Genomic DNA, 27,641 nt, shown 5'->3' on the forward strand with positions numbered 1-27,641 from the left:
GAATGTCTTACAAAGATACTGCATTCATAAACAAACAGATATGTAGAAACTTACGCATAGGAAGGCCAATGAATACAAATATATACACATATATGCATACATATATGCATACATTTATACGTACATACATATATACATATATACATACATATATACATATATACATATACACACATGCACATACCCGTGAGCATATATTTACATAAATATTTTTTTTTTTCCTAAAAAAAAATATCACTCTCTCTAAGGGCAAAATTGCCTCAAGAAAAATGATATGCTTTTGAACAAAAAAAAAAAAAAAGGATAAGGAAAAAGAAAAGAAGATGAAAAGGAAAAGAAAATGAAAAGGAAAAGAAAGTGAAAAGGAAAAGAAAGTGAAAAGGAAAAGAAAATGAAAAGGAAAAGAAAATGAAAAGGAAAAGAAAATGAAAAGGAAAAGGAAAAGGAAATGAAAAGGAAAAGGAAATGAAAAGGAAAAGGAAAAGAAAAAGGAAAAGAAAAAGGAAAAGAAAAAGGAAAAGAAAAAGGAAAAGGAAAAGGAAAAAAGGAAAAAAGGAAAAAACTAAAAAAGGAAAGAATGGAAAGTGGAAAAATGGAAAAATAAAAAAATGGAAAAAAGGAAAAATATAAGCATAAATATAAAAACAAATAGTACTAATAGAAAGTTAAAAATATAAGATTCGAACAGAAAAATAAGGAGTAGAATAAAAAAAAGAAATTTGCAGCTAACGAGAAATGTCAATTGTGCATAACAACGAATTGTACACGTGGTAGTTGCTTTCTGTTTCAGATTTAAAACTCATAAACGTGGAGGTGCACATGCATACATACATATATACATATATACATACATACATAAATATGTATACACGTACTCATACACATACAAACATTCATACAAATATATAAATATATACATATGCTAACATGCGCACTTTAATAAATTTTCACTTCACTTAAAACAGAAAAAAAAAAAATATTTAAATTGTATCGGACTTCATTGTTCTACAGTTACAAAATTAAAAGGTTACATTCGGAAAAGTTCGTGTATTTTTATTTTATTCCCCATATAAGGATTATATGCATATGGGCGTATGTGTATATTTAGGCGTTTATGTACTACTAGAAATATGTACATGAATATACATAAATGTACACGTGATTACAATCATTATTGCTTCGCTTTATACACAACTAAACAAGGCAAAGAGATAACAAAAACATGCTTTGCACACAATTGTAATTATGCAAATTTTTGCGTGGAAAAAGGGTTTATTTCCAGTAAAAAATAAAAAAAAAAAATAGAAAAATAAAAAAATAAAAATAAAAGAAGTTAATAAAGTAAAAGTTGAAATAAAAATATAAAATATAAAATATGAAAACTATACAATATAAAATAAAGTTTAAGATAAACAATGTGTAATGGCACATTGTAGTGCTCAGTACAAATTAAAAAGAGTAAATGGAGGATACAATAGTTCATTTTTTTGAGTTACAGAAAATTTCGCATAAATGAATAAATTAATATATATATATAGTATACTCACCTCTGTATGTGTTTAAGCTAACCACTAACTCACTTCCATAATGATGTAGAGTATTTTAGCTAAAATTTTTTTTTTTTTTGAAGCCGATCTAAATGGAAATGTTCTACATTATTCAGTTTTGAAATGTTAACAAATGAACAGAAAAAAAAAAAAAAAAAAAAAAAATGAAAAAAAAAAAAAAAATAAAATGAAATAAAAAAAAAAAAATAAAATGAAATAAAAAAAAAAAAACAATACAATGCTATAAAAGCTTATTTAACTGTTCGAATTTTATTTTGTTTCACATTGTTCAGCTTTTCTCTGTTCAGCGTTGTTTTGCTCCACTATGCTCCACTTTATTCTGCCCCACCATATTTTGCTTCACCATTTTCTGCGCCATTTAATTTTTTTTTTGAACGTCGATCTGTTTTTGCTTTTCTACATAAACATATACAACTATTATTTTTCAAAATAAAGAGTAGGCGCATAAGGTCTTGTTAAAAATGGTTCTTAAGATTAAAACGTCTCCTTTACGTATCCTATTTTTTACATAGTCAACAGTTCCATCAGTATGCATGTAAGTATACTACCATGCATATATATGCAGCATTTTCTCCTGTACTTATGCATACATATGCGTATATTTGTGGTAGGAATATGTAATATCCAAAATTCGCACTAAATGAAGTAACTCTTTTTTTTTTTTTTAAATCAAGTTTAACATTATTTTTGCTTATTTCAAAAAAATTAATAAAAAAAGTTTTACGTATATATATATATGTGTGAAGCATAAAAAAGGATAATAACACAGACATATGAATAAGGTAAAAACTGTATACTGGTTACACTGCCAAAGTACGTACGTTCGAAGGGCAGAATTATCCCCTCCCGCACAGGTGTACAAATGTATGCCCCTTTATATTCATAAATACATGCGCACGTATATAAATGCACTCGTACATGCATGCATACATACGTGCATATTCGTGTTATAATTTAAAAAAAAAAAAAAAGAGAAAAATAAAAGATATCGCTTAAAGAGATTCTCTTAAAAATAAAGAAAATGTAATACATGGAAAAAAAAACAACTATCATTAACATTATATTAATGCTGCATGTACAATTATGACTATAAATAAAAATGAAACGACACAAGGGTATTTTTTCAAATAACAGAAATGAATTAAATCATTATCTACATAAAAAAAAAAAATTCAAAATAATGTGACAAAAAAAAAAGAAAAAAAAAAAAAAAAATTTGAAAACTAATAGATCAGATAAGGATACCCAAGAGAAAAGCATTCCCTCACCAGTTGGCTTATTCACAAAAATATTGCTATTCTAGCATACTCCTTTTTATTTCCCCCCCCCTCTATGCGAACGCACATAATTACGTGTATGTAAACATGTGTAAGCTCATGTGCGGCATTTCACAGGCTCTTCGCCCAAATGGTGTATGCGTTAGAGGCATGACGAGAAATTCCTCATAATTTTATTTTGCTTAATTCAACAGAATCTGAACTATCACTATCATCCTTTGTTTCTGATGAAGCAATATAACTAATAATGGAATCTATGTTTTCATCAATGTAATCATCGTCTTTTACATTCTCTTCACCACTTTTATTGGAATGATCTTTAAACCTTAAGGTATAACGTGAACTGTCGTCTGACATATTATCGTTGTGTTGCCGAAAAAAGGCGCAAACCCCACTTTTGCTCCGTTTGGACACATTTCCTGCGTCCAATTCATTCTCATCCACTTCTTCCTCTTCCTCTTCTTTATCTTCCTCTTCTTTATCTTCCTCTTCTTTATCTTCCTCTTCTTTCTCGTCCTCTTCTTTCTCGTCCTCTTCTTTCTCGTCCACTTCCTCCTCGTCCACTTCCTCCTCGTCCACTTCCTCCTCGTCCACTTCCTCCTCGTCCACTTCCTCCTCGTCCACTTCCTCCTCGTCCACTTCCTCCTCGTCCACTTCCTCCTCGTCCACTTCCTCCTCGTCCACTTCCTCCTCGTCCACTTCCTCCTCGTCCACTTCCTCCTCGTCCACTTCCTCCTCGTCCACTTCTTCCTCTTCCGTGTGCGCAAAACTATCATCCTTTTTCTTCATCACAACATAGTATTTCCAGATAGACAAGTACTTGTTATAGTAGTAATACTTGTAATGGCTGATACTGGATACATACTTAAAAATGTAGATGTAAAAATATTTTTTCAAAAGACTGTTATTTGTCATATTTTGAATTTGATGAGTGCCATTTTTGAGAAATTTTTTCTTCCTCACAAAATGAAACAGCACATGATAGTATTTTTTTAAAAGATTATTTTCACTCTTTCGATTTGATAACTTTATGATAGTTTCATAAGTGCCTAAACGTGTTAGAGCAATGTTGTAGAGGGTTGTTAATACCTTTTGTTTCAGTGTCTTTTCTTTTTTAAAACGAACAATGTCGAAATTTTTTTTTTCAATTTTTAACTTGTTGACAGCAAAAATGAAAAGGAAAAAATATTTCTTAACAAGATTCATATGATACTTATATTTAAAATTATCTTTTTTTTTTTTCTTTTCAAAATAGATGCGTGTTTTATCAATCCAGTGTTTTAACACACGAATAAAAGTTTTCTCTTGAATGCTCTTATAAAACATTAGAGAATTATACTCACAATAATTTTTCCATTTATTTTCAATATAAAACTGTTTTAACAAAATTAAAAATTCGGACTTTCTTCTATAGCTTAAGAAGTCATTACATAGATCTTGTAAAAAATAATTTTCCTTACAATATATTTTGTAACTCATCCATTTGGTAAGACAGCCATTTAGTATTCTCGATTCTCTTCTGCTTTGAATTGTCTGTTCACATAAACGTAAATGATTATTGTAAAAATATATGTTGATAAGTATTACGAAATATTTTTTAAACAAATAAAATTTCCTTTCAATAGTATATTTCAAGTATAAATTATTCAAGTGCACTTTTTTCTTTTTTTTTTTGGAATGCACTAATAAAACAACAAAGCATTGCTTCTTCTTCCTTTCCTTTATTTCTTTTTTATATATCTCTATATACCTTTTCAATTTTTTACATTTATGTGTGTACATCTTCAACGAAAGAAACGAGGATTGTAAAAGATTTGTCCAATAATTTAAAAATTCTCTGATTTGCTTCTTTACAAAAGTGAAGGAACCATTCATAAGCTGATTATAATTTTCATTTTTTTTTTTCAAAATATAATAAAAAAAAAATATATTATTTTGATATATATTGTAAAAATAAATATTTATTTTATTTATAAAAAAAACAAATTTAAAATTCTGTAGCCAAATATAAAAAAAAGTTGATATGATTTTTTTTTTCCGATAAATGATAAAAAAGAATAATTTTTTCCACATATAAAAAATTCTCTTTAATGATTTGTTTTCCTTAAGTATAATTGTCCTATAAATACTTCGATATTTTCTTCTCTTTTTTGTATAGTTTAACCACAGAAGAACAACAATTTTCTGCGTTTCTTTATTGCAGATTTGTTGTAACTTCTTTATCGCATTTTTTATTTTTTTTGTCTTAAAATAATGGTTTACCCAAATTTCGAAATTCTTTTTCAAAATGTAATTGTTCCTATATCTTATGCAATTTTCCTTAACAGTTCTGTTAGTTTTTTTAAAAATTATATACTCTTTAAAAAGGATAAAGATTCTCTGTTGCGTCCTCTGTGTTGTCTTATGTACGTATGCTTTCACCAACACACTCGTGTAATACTTTTTTCTTAACGAGATAAAATATTTCCTCAATATATTCTTCTTTGTCTTTTTTTTCAACTTCCTATATCGGTAATATGTTAACCACATGCCAAAGTACATATTCATACAAAACTTGTTCCATTTCTTTTTTTTCTCCTCATACAATTTGTTGTTTTGAATAAAATGAGTTATCCATTTGTTGAAGAATTTATATATTTTTTTTTGCAAACATAGAGAATAACTTTTTATGCAATTTTTTTTCTTGTCATACCTCTTCCTCCACCAAAAAAAGGAGTGTCTTAATTTTTTATACTGCAAGGAAGAGTATATATATATTTGCAGTTTGTTAATAATATTATTCTTTTTAATTAAATTATAGTATATTAAAAAATATTTTTTTTGCAATTTACTCTTCTTTCTTTTTATAAAATTATAAAATTTCAATTTTTCCACTACATGTGTGAATATGTTTTTCAAAAAATAGTCTGATATTGCCTTGATAAAAATTTTGTACAACTGTTTCTTTTGATATATATGTACCCACCTAGACAAGAAAACCTTCAACAATTTCTTATTAATTTGTTGAGTTACCACGTAACACTTTTTTTCATACTTGTATAACAACAACCATATATAAAAAAAAGTCTGTTTTATTTTATTATTACTATGTTTTTTAATTAATTCAAAACAATTTTTTTCCTTCTTTTTTTTTTTATAATGTGTATGTAATTTTACAAAATGGGTATTTATTAATCTGCATTCCCTTCTCTCTCTTATTACACAAAATTTTGTTTTGTCATAATTACATACTAGTATAAGCTTATACCAATATAAAAAAAGTAAGTGTATATGTTTTTTTAATATTTTTTTTCTTTTCCTTTTTATCTCTTTTACAATTTGGTTAAAGGATAGTACCCATGTACCAAAAAATTTCTCTAACGTCTCTTTTTTTCTTCTATTTTTTATACTGGAAATTTTTGAAAATTCCGTTGATTTCAATTCTTTCTTTGTTATGCAATACTTATTCCATAAGAGAACACATTTCTTCAATTTTTTAAAAAAAAAAAAAACTTGAAATAACTTATTTTTTTTTATCCGTACGAGAAAAGAAAAGTGTGCAAGGATACAATTATTTTCCTTAAATTTATTTGATATGCATGTTTTTAATTTTCTAAAAATTTCAATCATACATTTTTCAAAAGCGTCATTAGTTATGGTGCCTCCCCTTCTACAATTCACATGAACATATTCAGGTATTATTTTCCATCCCTTTTTTTTGCAATCCCCATTTTTCGTCTCTTCACCATTAATTTGAAAACGAGGAGAAAAGGAGGACATAAAAGATTTTTCGGATAAAGCGGATTGCATGTCTAATTCACTATAACTACTTCCGCTGCTCCTTTGGTAGAAGCCATTCTGTTCATCTCTACTATGTTTAATAAACCTCTTACTATTTTGCTTCTTAGAATGGTAAAACCACTCATGATTATCACAATTTTGTTGTTTCCTTGTGCTTTCTCCTGACTTATTCAGATCGTTTCTAATGCCTACAGACGAAGTCGAAAACATGGAATTCAGCGTTGAGCAAATGATGTATGCATAGTTTGCCCGGTTACTTAGACCTTTGTTGTAATCATTATTTAAGCCGTTTCTTGTTGAATAAAACAAGAACAAATTACTAAATATATAATAAATGAAAATCAGAAACTTAAAATTCTGTACAATGTCTTTATCCTTTATACTAACCACTCTAACAAAGTAATGAGTTTGATTTTTCTTAAAAACTTTTAGTAACACCTTTTTCGTTTTGACAGATAACAAATTAAAAAAAAAGTAATATAAAACTTTAAAATTCTTTTTAAAATGAGGAAAAAACTCATACATATCATAAATGTCATACATCAACAAATAATTTAATATCAGTCTGTTTATGTTACAATTTTTCAAAATATAGCAAATATTTAAAAAATCATTCAATTGGCGGCTCCTTCTACTCTTTACCTCTTTCTCCTTGAAGACGCTCTTTTCATCCCCTCTCATCTGTAGTAGAATTCGGTTTAATGCCAAAAGGAGTTTCAGACTCATTACCCCCCTTGCGTCACTGATAATACCGCTAACACCGCTAATACTGCTTACACCACTAATACCGCTAACACCGCTAATACCACTAATACCGCTAATACCGCTAATACCGCTGCTGTTGCTGTGATCGAAGAAACTTGTAACGTTAATAACGTTAGGAGCGCTCCTGCGCTTGCGATTCTCGATCCCTTGACTAATGCGACTGCTATTCCTATGATTGGCATCATGGAAAGAAAACCTATTAATGTTTTCTCCTCTTAAACTAAGAACAGAATGAACATTTTTACCACACTGAACTAATTGATCAAATAGGTGCATTTTAAAACAATCAGAGTGAAAAAGTCTGTAAATCTTATATATAACCAAAATTTTATGATACCCTTCTTGAACTCTTAAATATAGAAGGGAAAAAAATATGCGTGCTTTTTTTTTTATTTTTATTAATCTATCTACCATTTTATATTCTTTTCTTTTTCTCACATAAAGGATCCATTTTATGAACATTTTTTTTAAGATTTTTCCTGAACGATTGCTACTCACTTTTTCAACTGTGCTATTCATTGTCATCATTGAGTTTTTCGATAATTCTCTAACGATTTTAAAAAACTTTTTCTTTAATGTGCTTTCATAAAAACATTTTATCATTTCCTTTTCTACTTCGTTCCTCTTCCTTTTGGGTATTTTATTCTGGATAGCCTTAAAACATTTTCTCATAATTTTAATCTGTAGCTTCTTTTTTAGCTTTGCAAGAAGTTTCTGCGTTGGGAAAGGGGGGGTAAGGAAAGCGATGTTCACGTATGTATGTACATTCACATATATATGAGTATATATATGAGTATATATATATATATATATATATATATATATTTATATTTGTATCATACACGTCTCCCTTACGACGCTGCGGTTTTTCATTTTTCTAACCTCCTGTATTTTCACGTATACCCTGTTTTCCCTCAAAATAGATATAGCACGATTATACATTTTTATTTTTATTAACTGATTGATTCGTCCTAATAAAAGAACAGTGTAATTCCTTCTGTTTACTTTTCGTTTAATATTATAGAACAATTGAGCTTTCATTTTATTTTCTCTTTTTCTTAATATCATGCGAGACGTTTCCCTAGCCCTTTTTCTCATTAATGTAAGGGAGAGCCTAAAGGAAATGGAAGTTAGCAAAGTGCCATTGTGTTGTATCAGACAGGAGGGAAGTAATATGTGTGTGGGCAAAATAAAAAAAAAATAATAATAAATAACATAAAAATAAGACAAAACAAAATAAGACAAAACAAAATAAGACAAAACAAAACAAGACAAAACAAAATAAGACAAAACAAAATAAGACAAAACAAAACAAGACAAAACAAAATAAGACAAAACAAAATAAGACAAAACAAAATAAAACAAAACAAAGCAAACAAAATTAATGCAACGTTGGGATTGCCCTAATGCGCAATTTAAACAGGATAGAGGGGAAAACATGCGTATTTGTATGTGTGTGTGTACGTATATAAGCACGTATGTATGCATTCATTTTTCCTTTTTTTTTTCCCCTTCTTGGCCTACCAACTAGTGAGGAAGCACCGCTTCACCTTCCGGTGCAAATTTTCTCTAATTTCGTAAAAACTCATCTTAACTTTGTTAATAAAATTATACATATTCAGAATAGCGTAAAAGAATTTTTTTTTCCTGATTAGTATTAATATATATTCATTTCTCCTGTAGGTTACTCTTTTATCAACATAAGCCCTTAGAGCATCAAATATTTTCATCTTGATATTGTTAAAATAAAAAAGAACGGCCGTCTTATTTTTAATTCTATTTCTTTTATTATATTTTAATATTAGTAATACTTTTCTTTTTAATTTATTTCTTTGTTCTAATAAAAAATGGGTAAGTGCATGTTGCATTTTCAAGTAATACTCATTGTTTTTGTAAATAATAAAAAAAGAAATATATTTTAATTTCTTAGATACATAACTATTTATTACATAAACAAATTTTTTTACATTTTTCCTTTCTGCATATATAGTCTTCCATTCATTGTAAATAATTCTTAAGCTATTCAAATTTTTCAATTGCCTATATTTATATAATGTACATGCTTGAACATTTCGCTTGCTTACTTTTTGTAATCTCTTTTTCCATAATTCAAAATATTTACATTTCCTTAACAAATATTTATTTTTTACCATCTCCCTTTGATTTTTCTTAAGTCTACTATTTTTTTTCCACTGCTTTAGTGCCCTCTGGCACATCAAAACGTTGCATCTGTTTCTTAAGAACAATTCTACCTGCGAAGGGACGGGTATAGATAACGCGCGGGTTAGTTTCATATGAGTAAAAGAGTAGTAGAAACATGGATAAATGGACAGTTGGACAAATGATATTACATATAACCATGCATATACACATGTATACAAATATATGAATGTACATGTATGAATACTTATACTACCCCTATATGAACACACATACGTATTTGTACAAATATTAAAATAACGAAGGATAAAATATGCCATAGTTTATAACACTATCCCCTCTCTAAAGTATTACCCTTTTCATCTTTTGATTGTATTGACATAGACGAGAAAAATAAAGAGCACTAAATTTACTAGACACGATCTTCTCTGAGTTCTTAAACTTGACATTTGTTACGAAGAGTGTGTACCACTTACTCAAAATGGCTAGCTTTTTTTTCCTAATAAATAAGTAAAATAAACAGGTGAAAAATATAATCGGCACCTTCATACATACACATACGAACGTATATAATTACATTCCAGTTGGCAATTTCACAAGTCGCCTTTGAAATGGTGAAGTGGAAAAGAAGTGGGAAATAAAAATAAAAAAAAATCATCACATATATATAATCACCATTTTATCATCACATACATATCATCACCATTTTATCATCACACACATATAATCACCATTTTATCATCACATACATATAATCACCATTTTATCATCACATACATATAATCACCATTTTATCATCACATACATATAATCACCATTTTATCATCACATACATATCATCACCATTTTATCATCACATACATATAATCACCATTTTATCATCACATATATATCATCACATACATATCATCACATATATATCATCACATACATATCATCACATACATATCATCACATACATATCATCACATACATATCATCACATACATATCATCACATATATATCATCACATACATATCATCACGTGTGAACAAGTGTATATACATATATATATATCTAACTATGTGTGTATGCGTGTGTGTGTGTTTGCGCGTTTGCTTGTTGAGCCGCCTTGTACCTACTAAAAAGGCTCCTCATATTGCTCAGAAACTCCTTTTTGTTTTTCTTCATTTTTACATAATTCTTCCATTTGTTGAGGTAGTTGTACGACAAAAATTTCTCATGAATTTCCTTAAAATGGGACAGCTACGAGGGGTGAGCAAATGGAAAAAAAAAAAAAAAAAAAAAAAAAAAAAAAAGTCAATGAATCGATCAGTGGCTCCGTCAGTAAACAAGTGAACGAGTTAACAAATATACTAATCATCAAATACGTGAACTAAAATCGAATCGAATATAACAAATAAATTAAATAAAGTATATCCACATGCACAAATAAAAATACAACTATACAACACGCCACACGACATTAAACATGCTGAAGTAAACCCCAATTAACACCTTTAACGTTCAAATAAAAACTTAAAATGTACTTCTTTATAAGCGCTATGGAAATGCAGAAAATATCGGATTCCAGCGCTGTCTCGTATGGCAAGTGCATTAAAAAAAAAAAAAAAAAAAAGAAGAAGAAGCATAAACATAAACAGACGCAGAGGTTGACACTGACACTAACGCAGAATCCGAATTAGTAATAAAAGGAGAATGGAAGCCTACCTTTTTCTTTTTAATTTTGATAAGGCGAACGTAGATAAAGAGTATGTTGAAAAATTTCCCCTGTATTTTTAAATAAAAATAGGAGAGTCTATTTTGGAGTTGCTCCCTTTTGTTTAAAAAGTGCTTTGTCAAATTCTTCCACTTAGTTATACAGGTACCTTTTAAATATGACTCTGCCATTCTCCTTAACGATTTAAAGTAGATTAGATTTTTTGTATATATGTACAAAGCTTTGAATGCTTTCTTTTTATATTTCTTCATACAATAGAGAATAGAAATTTTTTTTTTTATTTTCTTTTCTTTCTTTTTCTTAACATATTCAATAAAAAGATTAAAATACAATTTCTTTTTTTTCATTAATAAATGTTTAAAATGGTCAATAATTTTTTTTTTTTTTAAATTTTTTACTTTAATCATATTTAACCAAGTCAACAAAATTCTTCTCATTCTCTTTTCCTTGTTCTTATAGTCATACATTTTAAAATTTTTTCTAAATGTTACATACTTCATACGTAGTGAAAACCATCTGCCAAAGATATATCTTTTTAACTTCAATTTTTTTATTAAATGGTAATTACTTTTCAAGTTTACCAGTGTCTTCTTCTTTTGAATTAGATAAAAATATTGTAGAAAAAATTTTTTTAAAATATTTTTTTCTAATTTTTTCTTAAACACTTTTATGCTTCTGCACTCTGAAAGCCACGTGTCGAATATGCGCTTGTACAGACCCTAAGAGGAAAAGAATTTTAAGCGTTGTCATGTGGTACATGCCTCGTATGAAGCAAACCATACATGAAGCACATTGCGTATGAAGCAAACCATACATGAAGCACGCCGCGTATGAAGCAAACCATACATGAAGCACATCACATAAGCGCGAACTAACCAGCTTGATGGAAACCGAAAGGCAGGGCAAGTTGTACCTCAACTTGCGCAGGTTAACGACAAATACAACGGGGATGAACGAAAAGATGATGTTTAAAGATTTATAAACAAACATTACATTATCGTAAAAAATATTTGCACTCTGTATAATCTTTTTACTAGCGAAATATTTTTTATGCATATAAATTAAGCTATTCACATTTATGTTAATATTTTGAAAATTAACGAGATCAAAAAAGGATTTACAACTGATCATTTTAGATATGGACTGATATTTCAGCAATAGTTTTAATAAAAAGAGCACGAACAAATTACCCTCACTATTGAAATTATAATAGTTCAGAATATTTTTTCGGTATCTATGTACATAGTTAAGCCAATTAACAATGACCTTTTTCTTCACCTTGGTTAGGAAGTAGTCATTTACTTGTAGGACCTGAGACTTTCGTTTCTTCTTATAATTTTTATATTTATGTAAAAGGTCAAAGGACTGTATCATGAGCTTATACTTGTATTTGCTATATAAAAATATGTATTTGGTTGAGTTGGCAAAATAGTAACTCTTCCATTTATTGAAAATAATTTGTATTGCATCCTTGTTCTTTTTATCATAAAGGAATAAAAATTTTTTCTTCAAGTTGATTGTTCTGTCTTTGTGCCTTTTCAAAATTGAGAAAAATTTTTTTAATATAAAACCTATTTTTTTTTCATCATATATATATATGATACCCTTAAATTTTTGCTCTTCCTTATATAGATAAAAAAATTTTTTAAAATAATTTTTCAAAATATTTCTCTTTGTTTTCTCTTTCAACTCGTTCAAACAGGAGTACAATTTTTTACGCTTTTCAATATGCTTTGTTAAAATGGAAAAAAATTTTCTCAAAAAAATAATCTTAACTCTTTTTATGTAATCATTATAATATTTTTTAAAAAATACTTCCTCTTGGTATATTTCTAAAAATAAATAAAAATATTTTTCCCACATTTTGCTTTTCCAATAATTATGAATAACATAATAACAACCTTGCTCTTTTTTTCTGTGTTTACAATACAAATTTAAATGAATATAACATTTTATTAATAAATTCTTATTATATACATTTTCAATTTGTTTATTTTTTCCCTTTTTTATAATTTTTTTATGATATTTACTTTTCCAAACCAAAAAAAATTTCTTTTTTTTTTTCCTTTCTATTTTGTTTTTCCCTTCTCGTAATATTCTCCTTCTTTGCGCATAATTCTTCCATTCATTAAATATATGAAGAAGATAAATAAAATGCTTTTTTTTCCTTTTCTTATATTTATTTATCCATACATTCATATATAAGCACATATTCTTCTTCTGTCTTTTGAAAAATATATTTTCATACACACTCCTCACATATATCTTCTTTTCATTTTTATAATTCCATAAGTCGTAATATTTCAGTAGCAATTTTTTATTTTGCATTTTTGTGTATTTTTCAAAATTATTTCTTATTAATTTTTTTTTATTCAAATAATTTAACAATGCGTTGTAGTATCTCCTCAATGTATAAAAGGTGTACAGGATGTTGCTTTCATTGTATAACTTGACTTTGTTCTTTCTAACCCTTAACACATTTCTATCGTCTTTGTTAATATTATGTTTTACTATTTTCTTATATACATTACAAATAATATTTCCATTTAAAAACAATTTTAGTAAATTTCTGCTATTCTTATGAAGGAATGATTTTTCGTCAATAACTAGCTCCTTGTTACTAGATCTCTCTTCATTGATATCACATATGCTTTTATAAAACCTCTTCCCACCACTGTCAACATCAGCGGCATTACCATAGCCATCATCACTATCATTATCACTACCATAACCATCACCTGCATCGTCTTTTTTTTTTTTTTTTTTAATAATTGAAAAAACGCCCAATTTGTCGTTTTTACACAAGTTGTATATAAGATCTGCGTCCTCTATGTTTTCTTTTTTTCGTAGGGTAGCAATTTTCACAATGCTGCTTCGGTTACTGCTTCTTTTATCATGCGGTGCGTACAACCCACAGGTTTCATACTTTCCACACGCTTCTAATCCCCGACAAGGATCATACTTCTCACGCATTCCTAATCCCCCATACGGTTCGTATTTCTGCTTCTCTAGAGGAACATCCCTTCTTCCATTATTTTCCTTGTTTAATGTTGCTACACAGTCATAATTCCTATAATAACATAGCTTGTCTTCGTTCATAGAGTAATCGATAGTATTACTACCTGAATTGCTCATATTTTCACATACAGCTGCATCCAACATTCTTTTAGGATGCTCATACGTCCCTTGATCTTCAATTATATTCTTACATATAGTCAACAGTTTATTAAAAATTTCGTCTGACAGCTGCTTCTTTATATTGTATTTATTAGTCACATCATAGTAATATTTCAGTATACTAGGGAAATTTAATTCTTCATTGTTAAAATTGCATTCATCGGCTGATCTATATATTATTTCTTTTATTATATCATTCGCATCTGCCATGTTGTAATGTATTGTGGTTTCTTTCTCATTTTACGAGATTCTAAATCTGTGTAAACCTACCAACGTTTTACATTCCGCATGAATTTATAAATTACATCCACTCCTTTACACTAATTACACATTTATTTTTTATGTGCTTATTTAGTTATTCCGTTAGATATACTTTTCCAGTTCTTTCATTTTGGGGCATAATTTCGTAAGCTGTTATTTCGCTATTCGGCAAAAAGACACTGAAATTATGGCATGATGTGGCGGAAAAAAGCCCATACACATTCGCGCATGTATGTACGTATGCGTGTATGTATGGATGTATATAGATGTGCATATGTATATATTCGTGTAAGTATGTACGTACGCGTGTACATATACGAAAACAAGCACATTTGATGGTGTGTTTATGCGTATATTCCGCATATATGACTAATGTAGGAAAAAACTACTGCAGCCCATGGCACTTATATATTCCCTCTCCATACAAACAAAAAAAAAAATAAATAAAATAAATCAATATTAATGTAAAATAATCCCAGTTATAGAGAGCACAAAAAAATAGAAAAATCAAAGTACAAAAAAAAAAAAAAAAACGTACGTATGTATATGTATTAGTATATATATATATATATATATAAATATATATGCATAAAAATAACTCTGATTATTTATATCAATTTGGGAAATAAGAAACAAATAAAATGGGAAAATATTAGGCAATAAAAATGGGCAAAAAATAAGCAAAACATTAACAAAAAAAAAAGAATAAAAAAATGAACAAAAAAATTGGCAAAAAAAAAAAGGCGAGGAAAGGAAATATGGAAAAAATCATAAACATGCCTCAAATTATATTTTACATTTTTGAAATACATGAAATTTAGCCACTGAATTCTTTTCCATAAATTGTAAACGTGACTTACACATAGTACATATGTATATTTATATAATATCTATTTTAAACACAATTCCCATCTCATATGCTTGAGTATTCTTTTTTTTTTTTTTTTCTTCTCGCTTTAATATTTTTTATTATTCACTTTATTTACTGTACCTTTTGTAGTCCTCCTTCTCCTATTTTATTTTCCACCTTTTCAAATTATTATTTTTCGACCCTTTACTGCTTTTCGCATATTTTTTTTTCTTACTTTTTTACCAATTTTTTTCTGCTTGACTATTATGGGAATAATTAACAACACTAGTATTTTGTGCATAAAACAGAAAAAAAAAAAAAAAAGATTTTCTTTATAATTGTAAAAGTAAAACGTTTACTATTGTTTATATATTTTCTCCTTTTTTTTAAAAAAAAAAAAAAAAAAAAAAAAAAAAAACACATATAAAAGCTGTAATAACAAAATAAATAAACATTTAGCTCGAGGGAGATGTATATCACGACAAGGTGAGAAAAATATATCGTTTAAAAGTGTAAGTAGTACATTAACTTGTTTTTTTGGTCCTACAAAATGAAAATAAGAAAGGGGATAGAAAAGGATACATTATAAACGAGAATAATATTAATTTTGTGTTCGTTTGTTAGAAGTTCGTGTACTATGCGCGTTTGTTAAGTACATGTTTTACGTGTGACTTGTACATATATACGTATTTCATGTACTCACGATAAGTACATGTGTATACGTGTAGAATAAGGCTATGAAGGGAAACCCTGATTTTTTTACCTATGGGTTAGCTTCCTTTTTTGAATTCCAGTTCATATAATAAATATAGTAAACACTTGAACTGCATAATGTTTTAGGAAAAAAAAAAAAAAAAAAGTATTTGTAACAAAATTCATGTAATAGCGATAATTTACAGTAACGTTATATATGAAGCAAAATGAATTATGCACCTTTTAGAAATATAAATTTACATTGTTATAGAAATGGAAATGGCAAGAAATCCTACAAAAGGATGTTGAACATTAGCTCAATCGAAAGCATCCATAACATTAGAGACGTTAGAAATATAAGCAAATATGGTTACGTTACATCCATAACAAGGTTAACTAAGAATACCAGTGCTCCAATTTGTAAGAAGTGCAACTATGTTAGTAACACCTGCTGCAGTGGCAAGTACTCAATTGTGGGGGTCTCACTCGTAAGGTACGTACCCATTTCCACGACTAGTAATAACAACGGTAGTAGTAGCAGTAGAAGTGTTGAGAAAAAGAGGGCCCCCGACCAAAGCGTCGAAGATAAAGAAGGAAGCTCTAATAACTTGAGCGCTATTATTAACGTCAGTGAAAAAAGGGAACCAAATAATAGTAACAGCAGTAATATAAATGCAAATACAGAGGCTAACACTGCTTACTCAAATAAAGAGGCTAAGGGGGAAAATAATTTTATCTTTGAGGAGGGAAAAAAGAAGCGTTCTAAAATGAAAATAATAGGATATGTCCTCACCACTCTTGCCTGTTCATATATAATTTATAAAGTGTACAAAAACGATATGAATTTATCCAAAGCAGAAGAGAGTATAATAAAAGATTTGGTTAATTTGATCTATACATATGAAGAAAAAATGAGTATTCAGAATTCTAAATTTGTTACTTGTTTGAGTGAAAATTTAAACAAGCAAATTGCCATGTATTTCCTTCAGTTAGATGCAGATAAGAATTCGGGTTTTCTTATTAATGATGCTGTTAATTTTTTGTCAGAGTTAAATATAAGGGAGGACAATACAATTGTAAAAAATTTTATTAAAAATGGAAATGGCAAAACAACGGAATTAAAAAAACTATCAGGATGTTCATTACAACAATTTGCAGAATTAATAGAAAATTTAATATTAGTAAATAAAACAAAAAATGAAAATGACCAGGGGAACGATAAATCATATACTCTGCAAAAGAACGGAAGTTTTTACATTAACATTTTACAACAATATTTAAATATATTTGTTAATTTTTATAGAACAACAAATTTATATTTGTTTTTTCAAATGAAAAAAAATAATTCTTCACATAATGAAGAAAAGTTAGATAATTTGGAAATTCAAATATTGGACAAACTAGTCAAATATAATGAAAAATATGTGGACAAAAAAAATTTATCTCTAGATTATTTATTAAGTAAAGAGGAGCTGAATAATCTTAGAAAAAATAATATATCAAAAAGAAAAGATGAAGAAAAAGAATTATTATTAATTGAAAAAAAAAAACTTGAAGAAAAAATACAGCTACTTCTTCACGTACAGTTAAAAAAAAATCTAACAGAAACGGAAATTAAAAGGTTACATGATTTGAAGACCAAGTTACGAAATATTAAATACACTATAAAGAAGGAGGAACTGAAGAGGTATTTTTGCTGATAAGAACGAATTTCGGTTCTTTCTAAATTATGGATACTGTTTTATGTGTTAATACCTTAGTTGAGGCGGTCTCATTGGGTATATACACATAAATGTAAACATCGTTAAATATATATATATATATATATATATATATATATATATATATATATATTTATATACATACATGTGTATTTATCTGTTCATATATGATAATGATACATTTGAAGTGTCTATTTAATTAGACTTTTCTTTTTAACGATCTTATAGTATTTTAGTTAATATAAAATGTTTTTGTATGCTCAATGCGCTTATCAATTTTTCACTTTATTTTTATTCTTTCTTGTTCCCCATTTTCTTTATATCTTTCCTTTTACGTGTTTCACATACCTTTTTTGAACGAAAACGTGTATATATAATGAATATGTATACGACTATGTATATATGTATGCATTTTTATGTGCATGTATATATGCATATGTGTACAGAACAATTATCAGCGTTTTTTATTAAAAAAAAAGGAAATGTTATGTGAATAAACATTTGTAATTTCCATGCTACATGAACAAACAAGTACAAAACATAAAGGGCTTTGCAATCTACGTACGGATGTGATAAATTTATAAAAAAGTTTATCATCGATACATATATATATATTATATATGTGCTTAAAATGCGACACAATTTATGAAGTAAAAACGTATTCTCATTGTAGATAAGGGAGCATGCATATGAACAAATGAATAAAAAGCATGTATAAAATTAATCATGTGTCATAAAACAAAAAAAAGAAAAATTTTAAGAAAGAGTAAATTAGTGCACGAGATCTTATTATTCTGCCACTAGGTATTAACACGTGCATAATGCTCTTTTGCCATTTGGGAAAATATATAATTTTTATGAAAAAACGTGAATAGCTCGATCATCCTTTGTAATCTTTCTTATAACTTTCAACAACAATGAAACGTAAAACAAAAAAAACTCACCAAAAAATATGTCTTACGAAAAATAAAACGCTCAAATTTGTTTTAGTTCATATTATGATATATTTATGAAATTTATATGAAAATGATAATGGGGAAAACTGCTAAAAGTTGGGAATTTCAATTTGTTCTGGCGCTAAATACGCAAAAATGTATGCATATATAAATACATGTAAATATATACAAATATAAAAATATACGTATATTTATATATATATATATATATATACATGTATATCTGTTTGGCCGCTTAAATTAATGCAATGTTTAACCTTGCCTGTTCAGGTGAATGGGAAAATGCGCAAATTTGTGTGAAAATTGTTCATAGATTAATGCATGCAAACTTACATGTAATATAAGTGCATATTAAGAAAATAAAAAAGGGAGAAAAAGTGGGAACAAAAGTAAAAAAAAAAGAAATAAAGAAAAAAATTGTTAAATGACATACAATGAAATGAAAAACACTCTTGAAAGACTTTCGAATATAATATTTTTTTTTTTTTTTTTTTTTAAATTCACAAAACATATAATTTGCACGCAGCAAAAAAATGTTCGTTAAAATGCAGATTAATATTATGTATTCAGAATATTATTAACAGTTAATGTAAAAAAATCAAAAAATTTCGATAAAACGCAGACATGTTAACATTTTTCGCATTACATGTATGAACATGTTTTTATTTATTATTTATTATTTTTTGACAATTATCTTTTTTTTTTTTTTTTTAATAATGTAAGATTAATGCTATTTTTATCCTTTATTGTGCATATTTCTTGTTTCACTGTTTTTTTAAATTTGTCTGTAAAGTATGTATCTATATGTATGTATATAAATATGTATATATATGTGTAAATATGTATTTATATGTATAAATATGTATTTATATGGGTAAATACGTATTTATATTTGTTTACATGTGTGTATATGCGTTTACATGTTCATATGTGTGTTTATATATCCATGTATTATGCATACATACAACAAAATAAAGAATAACAAAACAATGCTACATGTTTTCAATACTATAATTTGTAGCATATTTGTGTCCCACCTTTTTTTTATTTATCAACAAAATAAAGGTAAAAACAAAGGTATATACAATCATTTAGAGCAATTTATAAACATATAAAAACACACACAAACACATACAAACATATACAAACACATACAAACATATACAAATACATATAAACATATACAAATACATATAAACATATACAAATACATATAAACATATACAAATACATATAAACATATACAAGCAAACGTTTTTTTTTTTTATCTTTTTTCTGATTTATCAATTTTACTACCCCCTTTGACCTTTTCTACATGTTATAACCGTTAACGTTAGCTGTCAACACATCTTAATGTACCTCAATATAGTTCAATATATTTCAGTATATTCAAATATACCTCAATATATTTCAATGTACTTTAATTTATTTCAAAATATTTTAATATATTTTTAATTCAACCCTCTTATAATAATAACCATACCGTTGAACGAGTGTCCATGTTCTTATTAAGCTTACTATTATATTATATGAAATCTATAAAATGAATGATGTTTTAAAATGTAAAAAGAGAATTCGAGAGGGGAGTAATGTGAACAATACACCATGTTGGACATCATATCATGAGGTGGACAATTATGTCAAGCGGGATGATTATATTATGAGAAAAAGAGAAAAAATAAGAAATATTTGCAAAAAAATAAATAATTTCAGAAATAAAATATGTAACTCAAGTGAATATTTTAAATTCGTTGAGATATTATTTAACAAAGCTGGAAAAAAGTGTGTTCCAAAAAAAAAAAATAAAAATAAAATAAATAAATCCCCTCAAAATAATGAAAAAAAAAAATGGTGCATATCATCAAATGATATATTTTTTAATGGGTATATAAGTCATGTAGAAATTTTTGATAGCAAAAAGTTTCATTTATTTTTTGATAAATATTTCTATATAAATAATGAGAAAGAGAAGGAGAAAAAAGAAAGTACTAATCCAAGTTACGAGGATGTTTTAGAAAGGAACAAGCGGAATACTTCTTCATGCACGAACAGTAGCACAATAGAAAGAATAAACATAATGCAAACATCTAAATCTAAGGAGGAATACAAAAAATCATATAGAAAAAAAAATGGAAAGGGTGTTAATAATACAGAGGATGTGACAAGTAAGAAGAAGGAAGAATATACTTTTAAAAAAACAGAAAAAACGAATGACACATTTTTTGATACTTGCTATAATGAAGAGTTATCCTGTATAGACAATGTAGGAAGTACAGAAGTATTTACTACATCTGATAATAGAAGAATAAGGAGAAGAGAAAAAACGCAGATAAGTAGTTGTGATAATGGTAGCAACAGTCCCTTTATGAAGAGAAGAAAAGTAATCAAATACGAAAACAACATGAATACAATGCTAGTATCATCAGATAACTTTAAAAATTGTATATGCAAATTGTCAAAAGGAATAGACAACAAAATTGTGAATAGCAAACAATATTATACAAATAGTCATGAAGAAGTGAGACCAGGAAAAAGTGATAGACTTAACAATACGTATTATATCAGAAAAAGGATTATCATATTTAAAATAGAAAATATATTGTTCGATAGTGTTCATACTGAACAGGAGCAATTGTTGTATCGAGTCGATAAATCAGTCGAATATGCATTCAAAGATAGTAGGGATAATAAGGAGCAGGAGCTGCATCCAAAGCAGCAGTCGCATCATCAGAATAATAAAGAAGTAGCAAAAAAACAAATATACAGTTATGATAACACGAAGGAAAGATTGCAGTCACCAAACATTACACAAAACAGTGGTGAATTAAATAAAAGTAGTCATTATAAAAATGCAGCAAATGGAAATATAGATGAGTTTAAAAAAAATGTGCTATTTTTTTATAACATGTTTTTAAAATTGTCTCTACATATTAACACATTATTTAGTACATGCATAGAATTATTGAAATACGATTTTTCAGACTTGAGCTATAAAAGTAAGGCATTATCACATGACTCTAAAATGTTAATTACGCTAATAAATACATATCAAAAGCAAGAAAAGTTAGTCATAAATTATAGTAAGTACATTTTATATATAGCAAAAAGGTGCATTCTACGTAATAACAGTACGAAAAAAGGTATAATGATGGGTGACAGAGGCAGCCGCATAATAACAGTTGGTGAGTTGTTGACCATCCGAAAATTAATAAGAATTCTTTTAAAATGGAAAAATATGGATGTAAATATTTCAGTCAAGTTTACCCGATACGAAATGAGAAATAAGAAAAATGTTTACAAAATAGAGATAGTAAATCATCGTCTAATTAAATATAATTTTGTACTAAGGAAAATTTACTTTTGCAAATATAACAATAAAATTATAATATATTTACGAAGGCTCTTATCCTTATTGCATCATTCGTATTCCGATGATACGCGCACAAATACAGGTGCAGCTCTGATAAAGGAATATTCTGTGTGTAATGAAAATGAAAGTGGACTAAAGGAAAGGAATGTATCTAATGAAGAACTAAAAAATATGAGGCCTTCTCATAATGCGCTCAGTTCTGTATCTACATTTACAGGTTTTAATGTAAAAAATTGTTTGAAGGAACATGAGGAATCAGCTAACATCAAGGAAGTGGAAAATTTGAAGGAAAAGGGGGAAAGCCAAAGTATCAGCGGAATGAGCAGAAGTAGCATCGGTAGAAACGGTAGTAACAGTAGAAGTAGTAATGAAGATGATATTAACAACAACGTAAGCAGCAGTAACAATAGAAACAGTAACGATGGGAACGGTAACGTGAACGCAGCAGGCTTTTCATCCTTAAATTATGAACAGGAGTTAAATATTAATCAGCTGCAAATTATAATTTATCTAAACAATATTTTAACAAAAGAAGTTAACTACAGTGACATGTTGAGAATGCAATCTAAACTTCAGGAAGAACAAATTAATGAGGTATTTCTTGAAATAAAAAATATTTACAATTTTTTAGTTCCGAAGGATGACTTAGCACAAAAGGAAGCACATAATATAGTTCAACATAAAAAAAATCATTTAGCGGAACACGATACGTCAAATGCACATAGAAAGCATTCAAAATTTGTGCATTTTAAAAAGCAGTTATTAAAGGCTTCTTTCCATGATAATATGCACCTAGTAGATGAAGAACCACATAGTGTGAAGCAATACAAGTGTGCAGCGACTCCCCAGAGTGCAGAATTTTTTAGTATAAACCTTAATTTGATTCATGGTAGTAGTAGGAGCACTAGCAGCTGCGGTATCTGTAGCGGTAATAGTACACTTGAATGTCATGGAGCATGTGTTGATGGAATGAAAAATGAACAAGGTGTTAATGACTTGTCCATATGTTGTAGAGATAACGAAGAGAATACAGATGAGAGAGAAACCTTTGAGGAAGAAATAGATTATCTTTTTATAAAAAAGGAAAAAAAAAAATTGAAACATAAAATGAAACAAAAATTGAAACAAAAAATGAAACATAAAATGAAACATAAAATGAAACAAAAAATGAAACAAAAAATAAAAAAAAAAATAAAAAAAAAAAATAATGTATGTATCTTAAAAAATATGATAAAAAGTATTCTAATCTACCTAGTCAAATACCATGGTAACAGTTGTAAGGAATGTATAACTAAAAGAGTAGAAGTGGAAGAGAGAAGAGAAGAGGAACATCTAAGTGAAGTGCCACAAGGAAGAAACAATAATATAAAGGATGAATCAGAAATAACAAAAAGAGAAAATTCGACGCTCTATGATTTTTTAGAAAGAGAGAAGAAGATCATTGATGAGCTTAGAAAAGAAATAAAAAAGAAAAATAATGTTATTAATGAAATAAACATCAATTTAGAAAGAGAAAAGGAAAAGAATCAAGAAATGCATTTACTGGTTGAAAAAGAAAAAATTATTAATGACGTAATTATGAAAGAGTTACAGAATGAACAGAAAATAAGGAATGAATTGAACCAACAACTGAGAAGAGAAAAGGAGGAAAAGTCGAATATAAGGATAGAATTAATAAAAGAAATAGAAACGAATAAAAAAGTTTCTAATGAATTGTACGGGAGTAAAAGAATGAACAATGAGTTGGATGAGCAATTAGAAAGTGTAAGAAAAATGAACAATGATGGTAGTTCGGAATTACAGGGGGAAAAAGAAGTGAATGGTAGACTAAAGATAGAACTGGAAGAAGAAAAAGAAGTGAATGGTAGACTAAAGATCGAACTGGAAGAAGAAAAAGAAGTGAATGGTAGACTAAAGATCGAACTGGAAGAAGAAAAAGAAATGAGTGGTAGACTAAATACCGAACTGGAAGAAGAAAAAGAAATGAGTGGTAGACTAAATACCGAACTGGAAGAAGAAAAAGAAATGAGTGGTAGACTAAAGACCGAACTGGAAGAAGAAAAAGAAATGAGTGGTAGACTAAAGACCGAACTGGAAGAAGAAAAAGAAATGAGTGGTAGACTAAAGACCGAACTGGAAGAAGAAAAAGAAGTGAATGGTAGACTAAAAATCGAACTGGAAGAAGAAAAAGAAGTGAATGGTAGACTAAAAATCGAACTGGAAGAAGAAAAAGAAGTGAATGGTAGACTAATGATCGAACTAGATGAAGAAAAAGAAATGAGTGGTAGACTAAAGACCGAACTGGAAGAAGAAAAAGTAGTGAGTGGAAACCTAAGGATAAAATTAGACAGAGAGAAGGAAGCCTTTGTTGATGTTAGCTTAGCATTAGATAAGGAAAAAAAAAAATATATCGATATGTGTAAAGAATTAGAGGAAAAAGAAGAAATGAACAACGAATTGAGTACGGAATTGTTGAATGCAAAGAAAGCAAGTGCTGAATCGAACATCGAATTAGAAAGAAGAGTGTATACAGAAATGGAGGAAGAATTAGCCAAAGAAAGAGAAGTTAGCGCACACCTGAGGGTAGAGAAGCAAGCGGAAAAGGAAGCGAAGGATCGCTTGAATGAAGAACTGCAAGCAGTAAAGAAGTTCAGTACTGATTTAAACGTCGAACTGCAGGTTGAGAAAAACAAAACGAAGGAACAGAATGTTAAGATAAAGGAGCAAGAGTCATTAATCGAAAAAATGATGGAGAAATTACAGCATAAGCAAAATAGACTCAACCATATGAAAATAAATGAGGAAGAAAAGGAAACTAAAGATGGAGCAAAAATAAAGGATGCTTCTGAACAGAGTCAGATGGAAGAAAAGAAAGTAAGAATCGTAAATATGACTATGCAAAATAGTAATGAAAAACATATGAGTAGTGTTAAGAAGGGGTGTAGTAGCAACGGTGACAATGAGGAGGAGCATAGTGAAGAGTACGACAAGCTGTACTATTCATACATAGAAACAGTAATAAAAAAGGAAGATTTAGAAAAAGAATATGAATATATGATGAAACACCTTGATGGGAAGATGAACACGTTTGATAAGAATGTAGAATATTTTGACGAAAAAATAATACATTATAAAAATGTATGTAATAATTATGAACAGAGATTTATATACATAAGTAAGTATATCAACACGTTTGAAAAAATCATTAGCGATATTGAGAAAATTGAATATATAAAGAAAGACATTATATTACAAAATAAAATAAATAAAATAAAAATTATTTTAAAAGAAATAAATATAAATGATCCCATTGAAATTGTCGGAACAGACAATTTGTTATTTGATCAAATTTTAGACGAAAAAAATAAACTATTAGAAAAATATGAAAATGAGGATAAGGAAAAAGTAAAAGAAAAAGATACCCATATGAACGACTTAAATGATGAATTAAAAAAATACATGGATGAACTGAGCTTTAAGACTGTCAATGATCTTTTCTCTTTTCATTTATGTGTTTTAGACGAATTAAATTTGATGAAGAAATATTACAACCAATTAGTGGAAGAGAATGTAATGAAAAATAGAGAATATGAAAATAATTTTTTAAAATTAAATAAATCCTTAGAAAATAAGGAAAAAGAAATTATTACATCCAGGGAGAACTGCAAGTCCTTACTGCTAGAAGTGAACAACTTAAAATACATCCTCAATGAATTGTTTGCATGTGAGGTGAGTAAAAAGGGTGTGGAAGTGGACGCTATAAAAGAGGAAGCAACTAAGAAGGAAGTGGGTACTATAAGGGATATGGCAACTGCAAAAGAGACAGCAGCTACAATGGAGATATCCACCATGAACATAACCACAGACGGAGATGAAGTCGATATTTTCTTAAAAACCAATGAAAGAACCTCACTGGTAAGTAATGTTATATCAGAGTATAGTAATAACACAAAAATGGGAAGGAGATCGACAAGGATCAAAAGTGAAAATAAAAACGAAATAGTGGACCAAAAAAAAAGAGAAAGATTGGGCGAAAAGATAAGCGAAAAATCGGACGAAAAGATAAGCGAAAAATCGGGCGAAAAGATAAGCGAAAAATCGGGCGAAAAGATAAGCGAAAAATCGGGCGAAAAGATAAGCGAAAAATCGGGCGAAAAGATAAGCGAAAAATCGGGCGAAAAGATAAGCGAAAAATCGGCGAAAAGATAAGCGAAAAAGATAAGCGAAACATCGGATGAAAAGATAAGCGAAAAATCAGGCGAAAAGATAAGCGAACAATCTGGCGAAAAGATAAGCGAAAAATCGAACAAAAAGATAAGCGAAAAATCAAACAAAAAGATAAGCGAAAAATCGAACAAAAAAAAAGGTAAAAATAACCCCCTCCCCCCAAGAGGCAGTTTACTGACGGAGGCAAAAACAAAAAGAGGGGGTTCCAGAAAATATCAGTTAAGGAGTAGTAATAGAAAAAGATAAAGAAGTAATACTTTTTCATTTTAAAAGAACGGTTAACTAAACATATTTCATTGTCGTTTCCTCATTAGTGTTATGTGATGAAGATGAAAAATCAACAGCAGAATATTAAAAAAAAAAAAAAAAAAAAATAGCGATTAATTCAGCATATACACGTAATTAACAATTTATGGATATATTTTTAAGAAAATAAAAATATAAAATTCAGCATTTTCATAATACGTTATTACGTTTCAAGTTGTCTTCCACGTGGGGTAAAGAATAAGCAAAAATGTGCGCCCGGAAATAGGGCTATATGCATAAAGTATACCTACATACATAATATGTACATATATATGTATGTATTTATATATGTTCATATGAGCTTTGATTTTTTTTTTTTTTTTGATTTTGCTAGACCAGCAATGCTTCCCTTCCCCTTTTTAATTACCTTTCAGCTGCATGGTAACTTAAAGGTTTTTTCTTTTTTTTTATCTTTTTTTTTTTTATTTCTCTTTTTTTCTCCTTTTTTTTTTTTTTTATAATTCTTGCTCTATCGTTTATGTTTTATGAATTATCATGAATAGACTATTCTTCAAAAATACGAAGTTTCAAACAAGCTGCTATTTTTTTTTCGTCCAAAAAAGAGGGAACCCAGGAGCCTTGGTTTATACTTAGACATGCGTGTGCACATGAGAAAAGTGTATATATTTATTTATACGTACGAGTAAAAACGCTTAAAAACGCTTAAAAATGCTTAAAAACGAAAAAAAGATAATAATTGCTCGGAACAACCTAAACACTTAAACGTGTATTTTTCCAAAAATGTTCCTCCCCTTTCTGTTCGAGGATGACCAACAATTTTGTTTTTAAGCATATAAGCGGTTATTTAA

General features: G+C 28.2%; 3 protein-coding genes across 3 annotated transcripts; 2 read left to right on the plus strand and 1 right to left on the minus strand.

Moving 5' to 3' along the window:
- Positions 1 to 3,010: 3,010 nt before the first annotated feature.
- Positions 3,011 to 14,658, minus strand: PmUG01_01021800 (conserved Plasmodium protein, unknown function; the record flags this gene model as incomplete). The annotated part of the gene is made up of 7 exons (XM_029008310.1): positions 3,011 to 8,104; positions 8,273 to 8,504; positions 8,915 to 9,642; positions 9,905 to 10,049; positions 10,669 to 10,796; positions 11,262 to 11,990; positions 12,148 to 14,658. The coding sequence occupies 7 exons, from the start codon at positions 14,656 to 14,658 to the stop codon at positions 3,011 to 3,013; spliced, it is 9,567 nt and encodes a 3,188-aa protein (XP_028860007.1).
- A 1,821-nt stretch (positions 14,659 to 16,479) lies between these two features.
- Positions 16,480 to 17,952, plus strand: PmUG01_01021900 (conserved Plasmodium protein, unknown function; the record flags this gene model as incomplete). The annotated part of the gene is made up of 1 exon (XM_029008321.1): positions 16,480 to 17,952. The coding sequence occupies one exon, from the start codon at positions 16,480 to 16,482 to the stop codon at positions 17,950 to 17,952; it is 1,473 nt and encodes a 490-aa protein (XP_028860008.1).
- Positions 17,953 to 20,472: 2,520 nt separating this feature from the next.
- Positions 20,473 to 26,508, plus strand: PmUG01_01022000 (conserved Plasmodium protein, unknown function; the record flags this gene model as incomplete). The annotated part of the gene is made up of 1 exon (XM_029008332.1): positions 20,473 to 26,508. One exon carries the CDS (start codon positions 20,473 to 20,475, stop codon positions 26,506 to 26,508), a length of 6,036 nt encoding a protein of 2,011 aa, XP_028860009.1.
- Positions 26,509 to 27,641: the final 1,133 nt, after the last annotated feature.

The sequence above is a fragment of the Plasmodium malariae genome, assembly GCF_900090045.1.
Source record: "Plasmodium malariae genome assembly, chromosome: 1".
Taxonomy (NCBI): domain Eukaryota; phylum Apicomplexa; class Aconoidasida; order Haemosporida; family Plasmodiidae; genus Plasmodium; species Plasmodium malariae.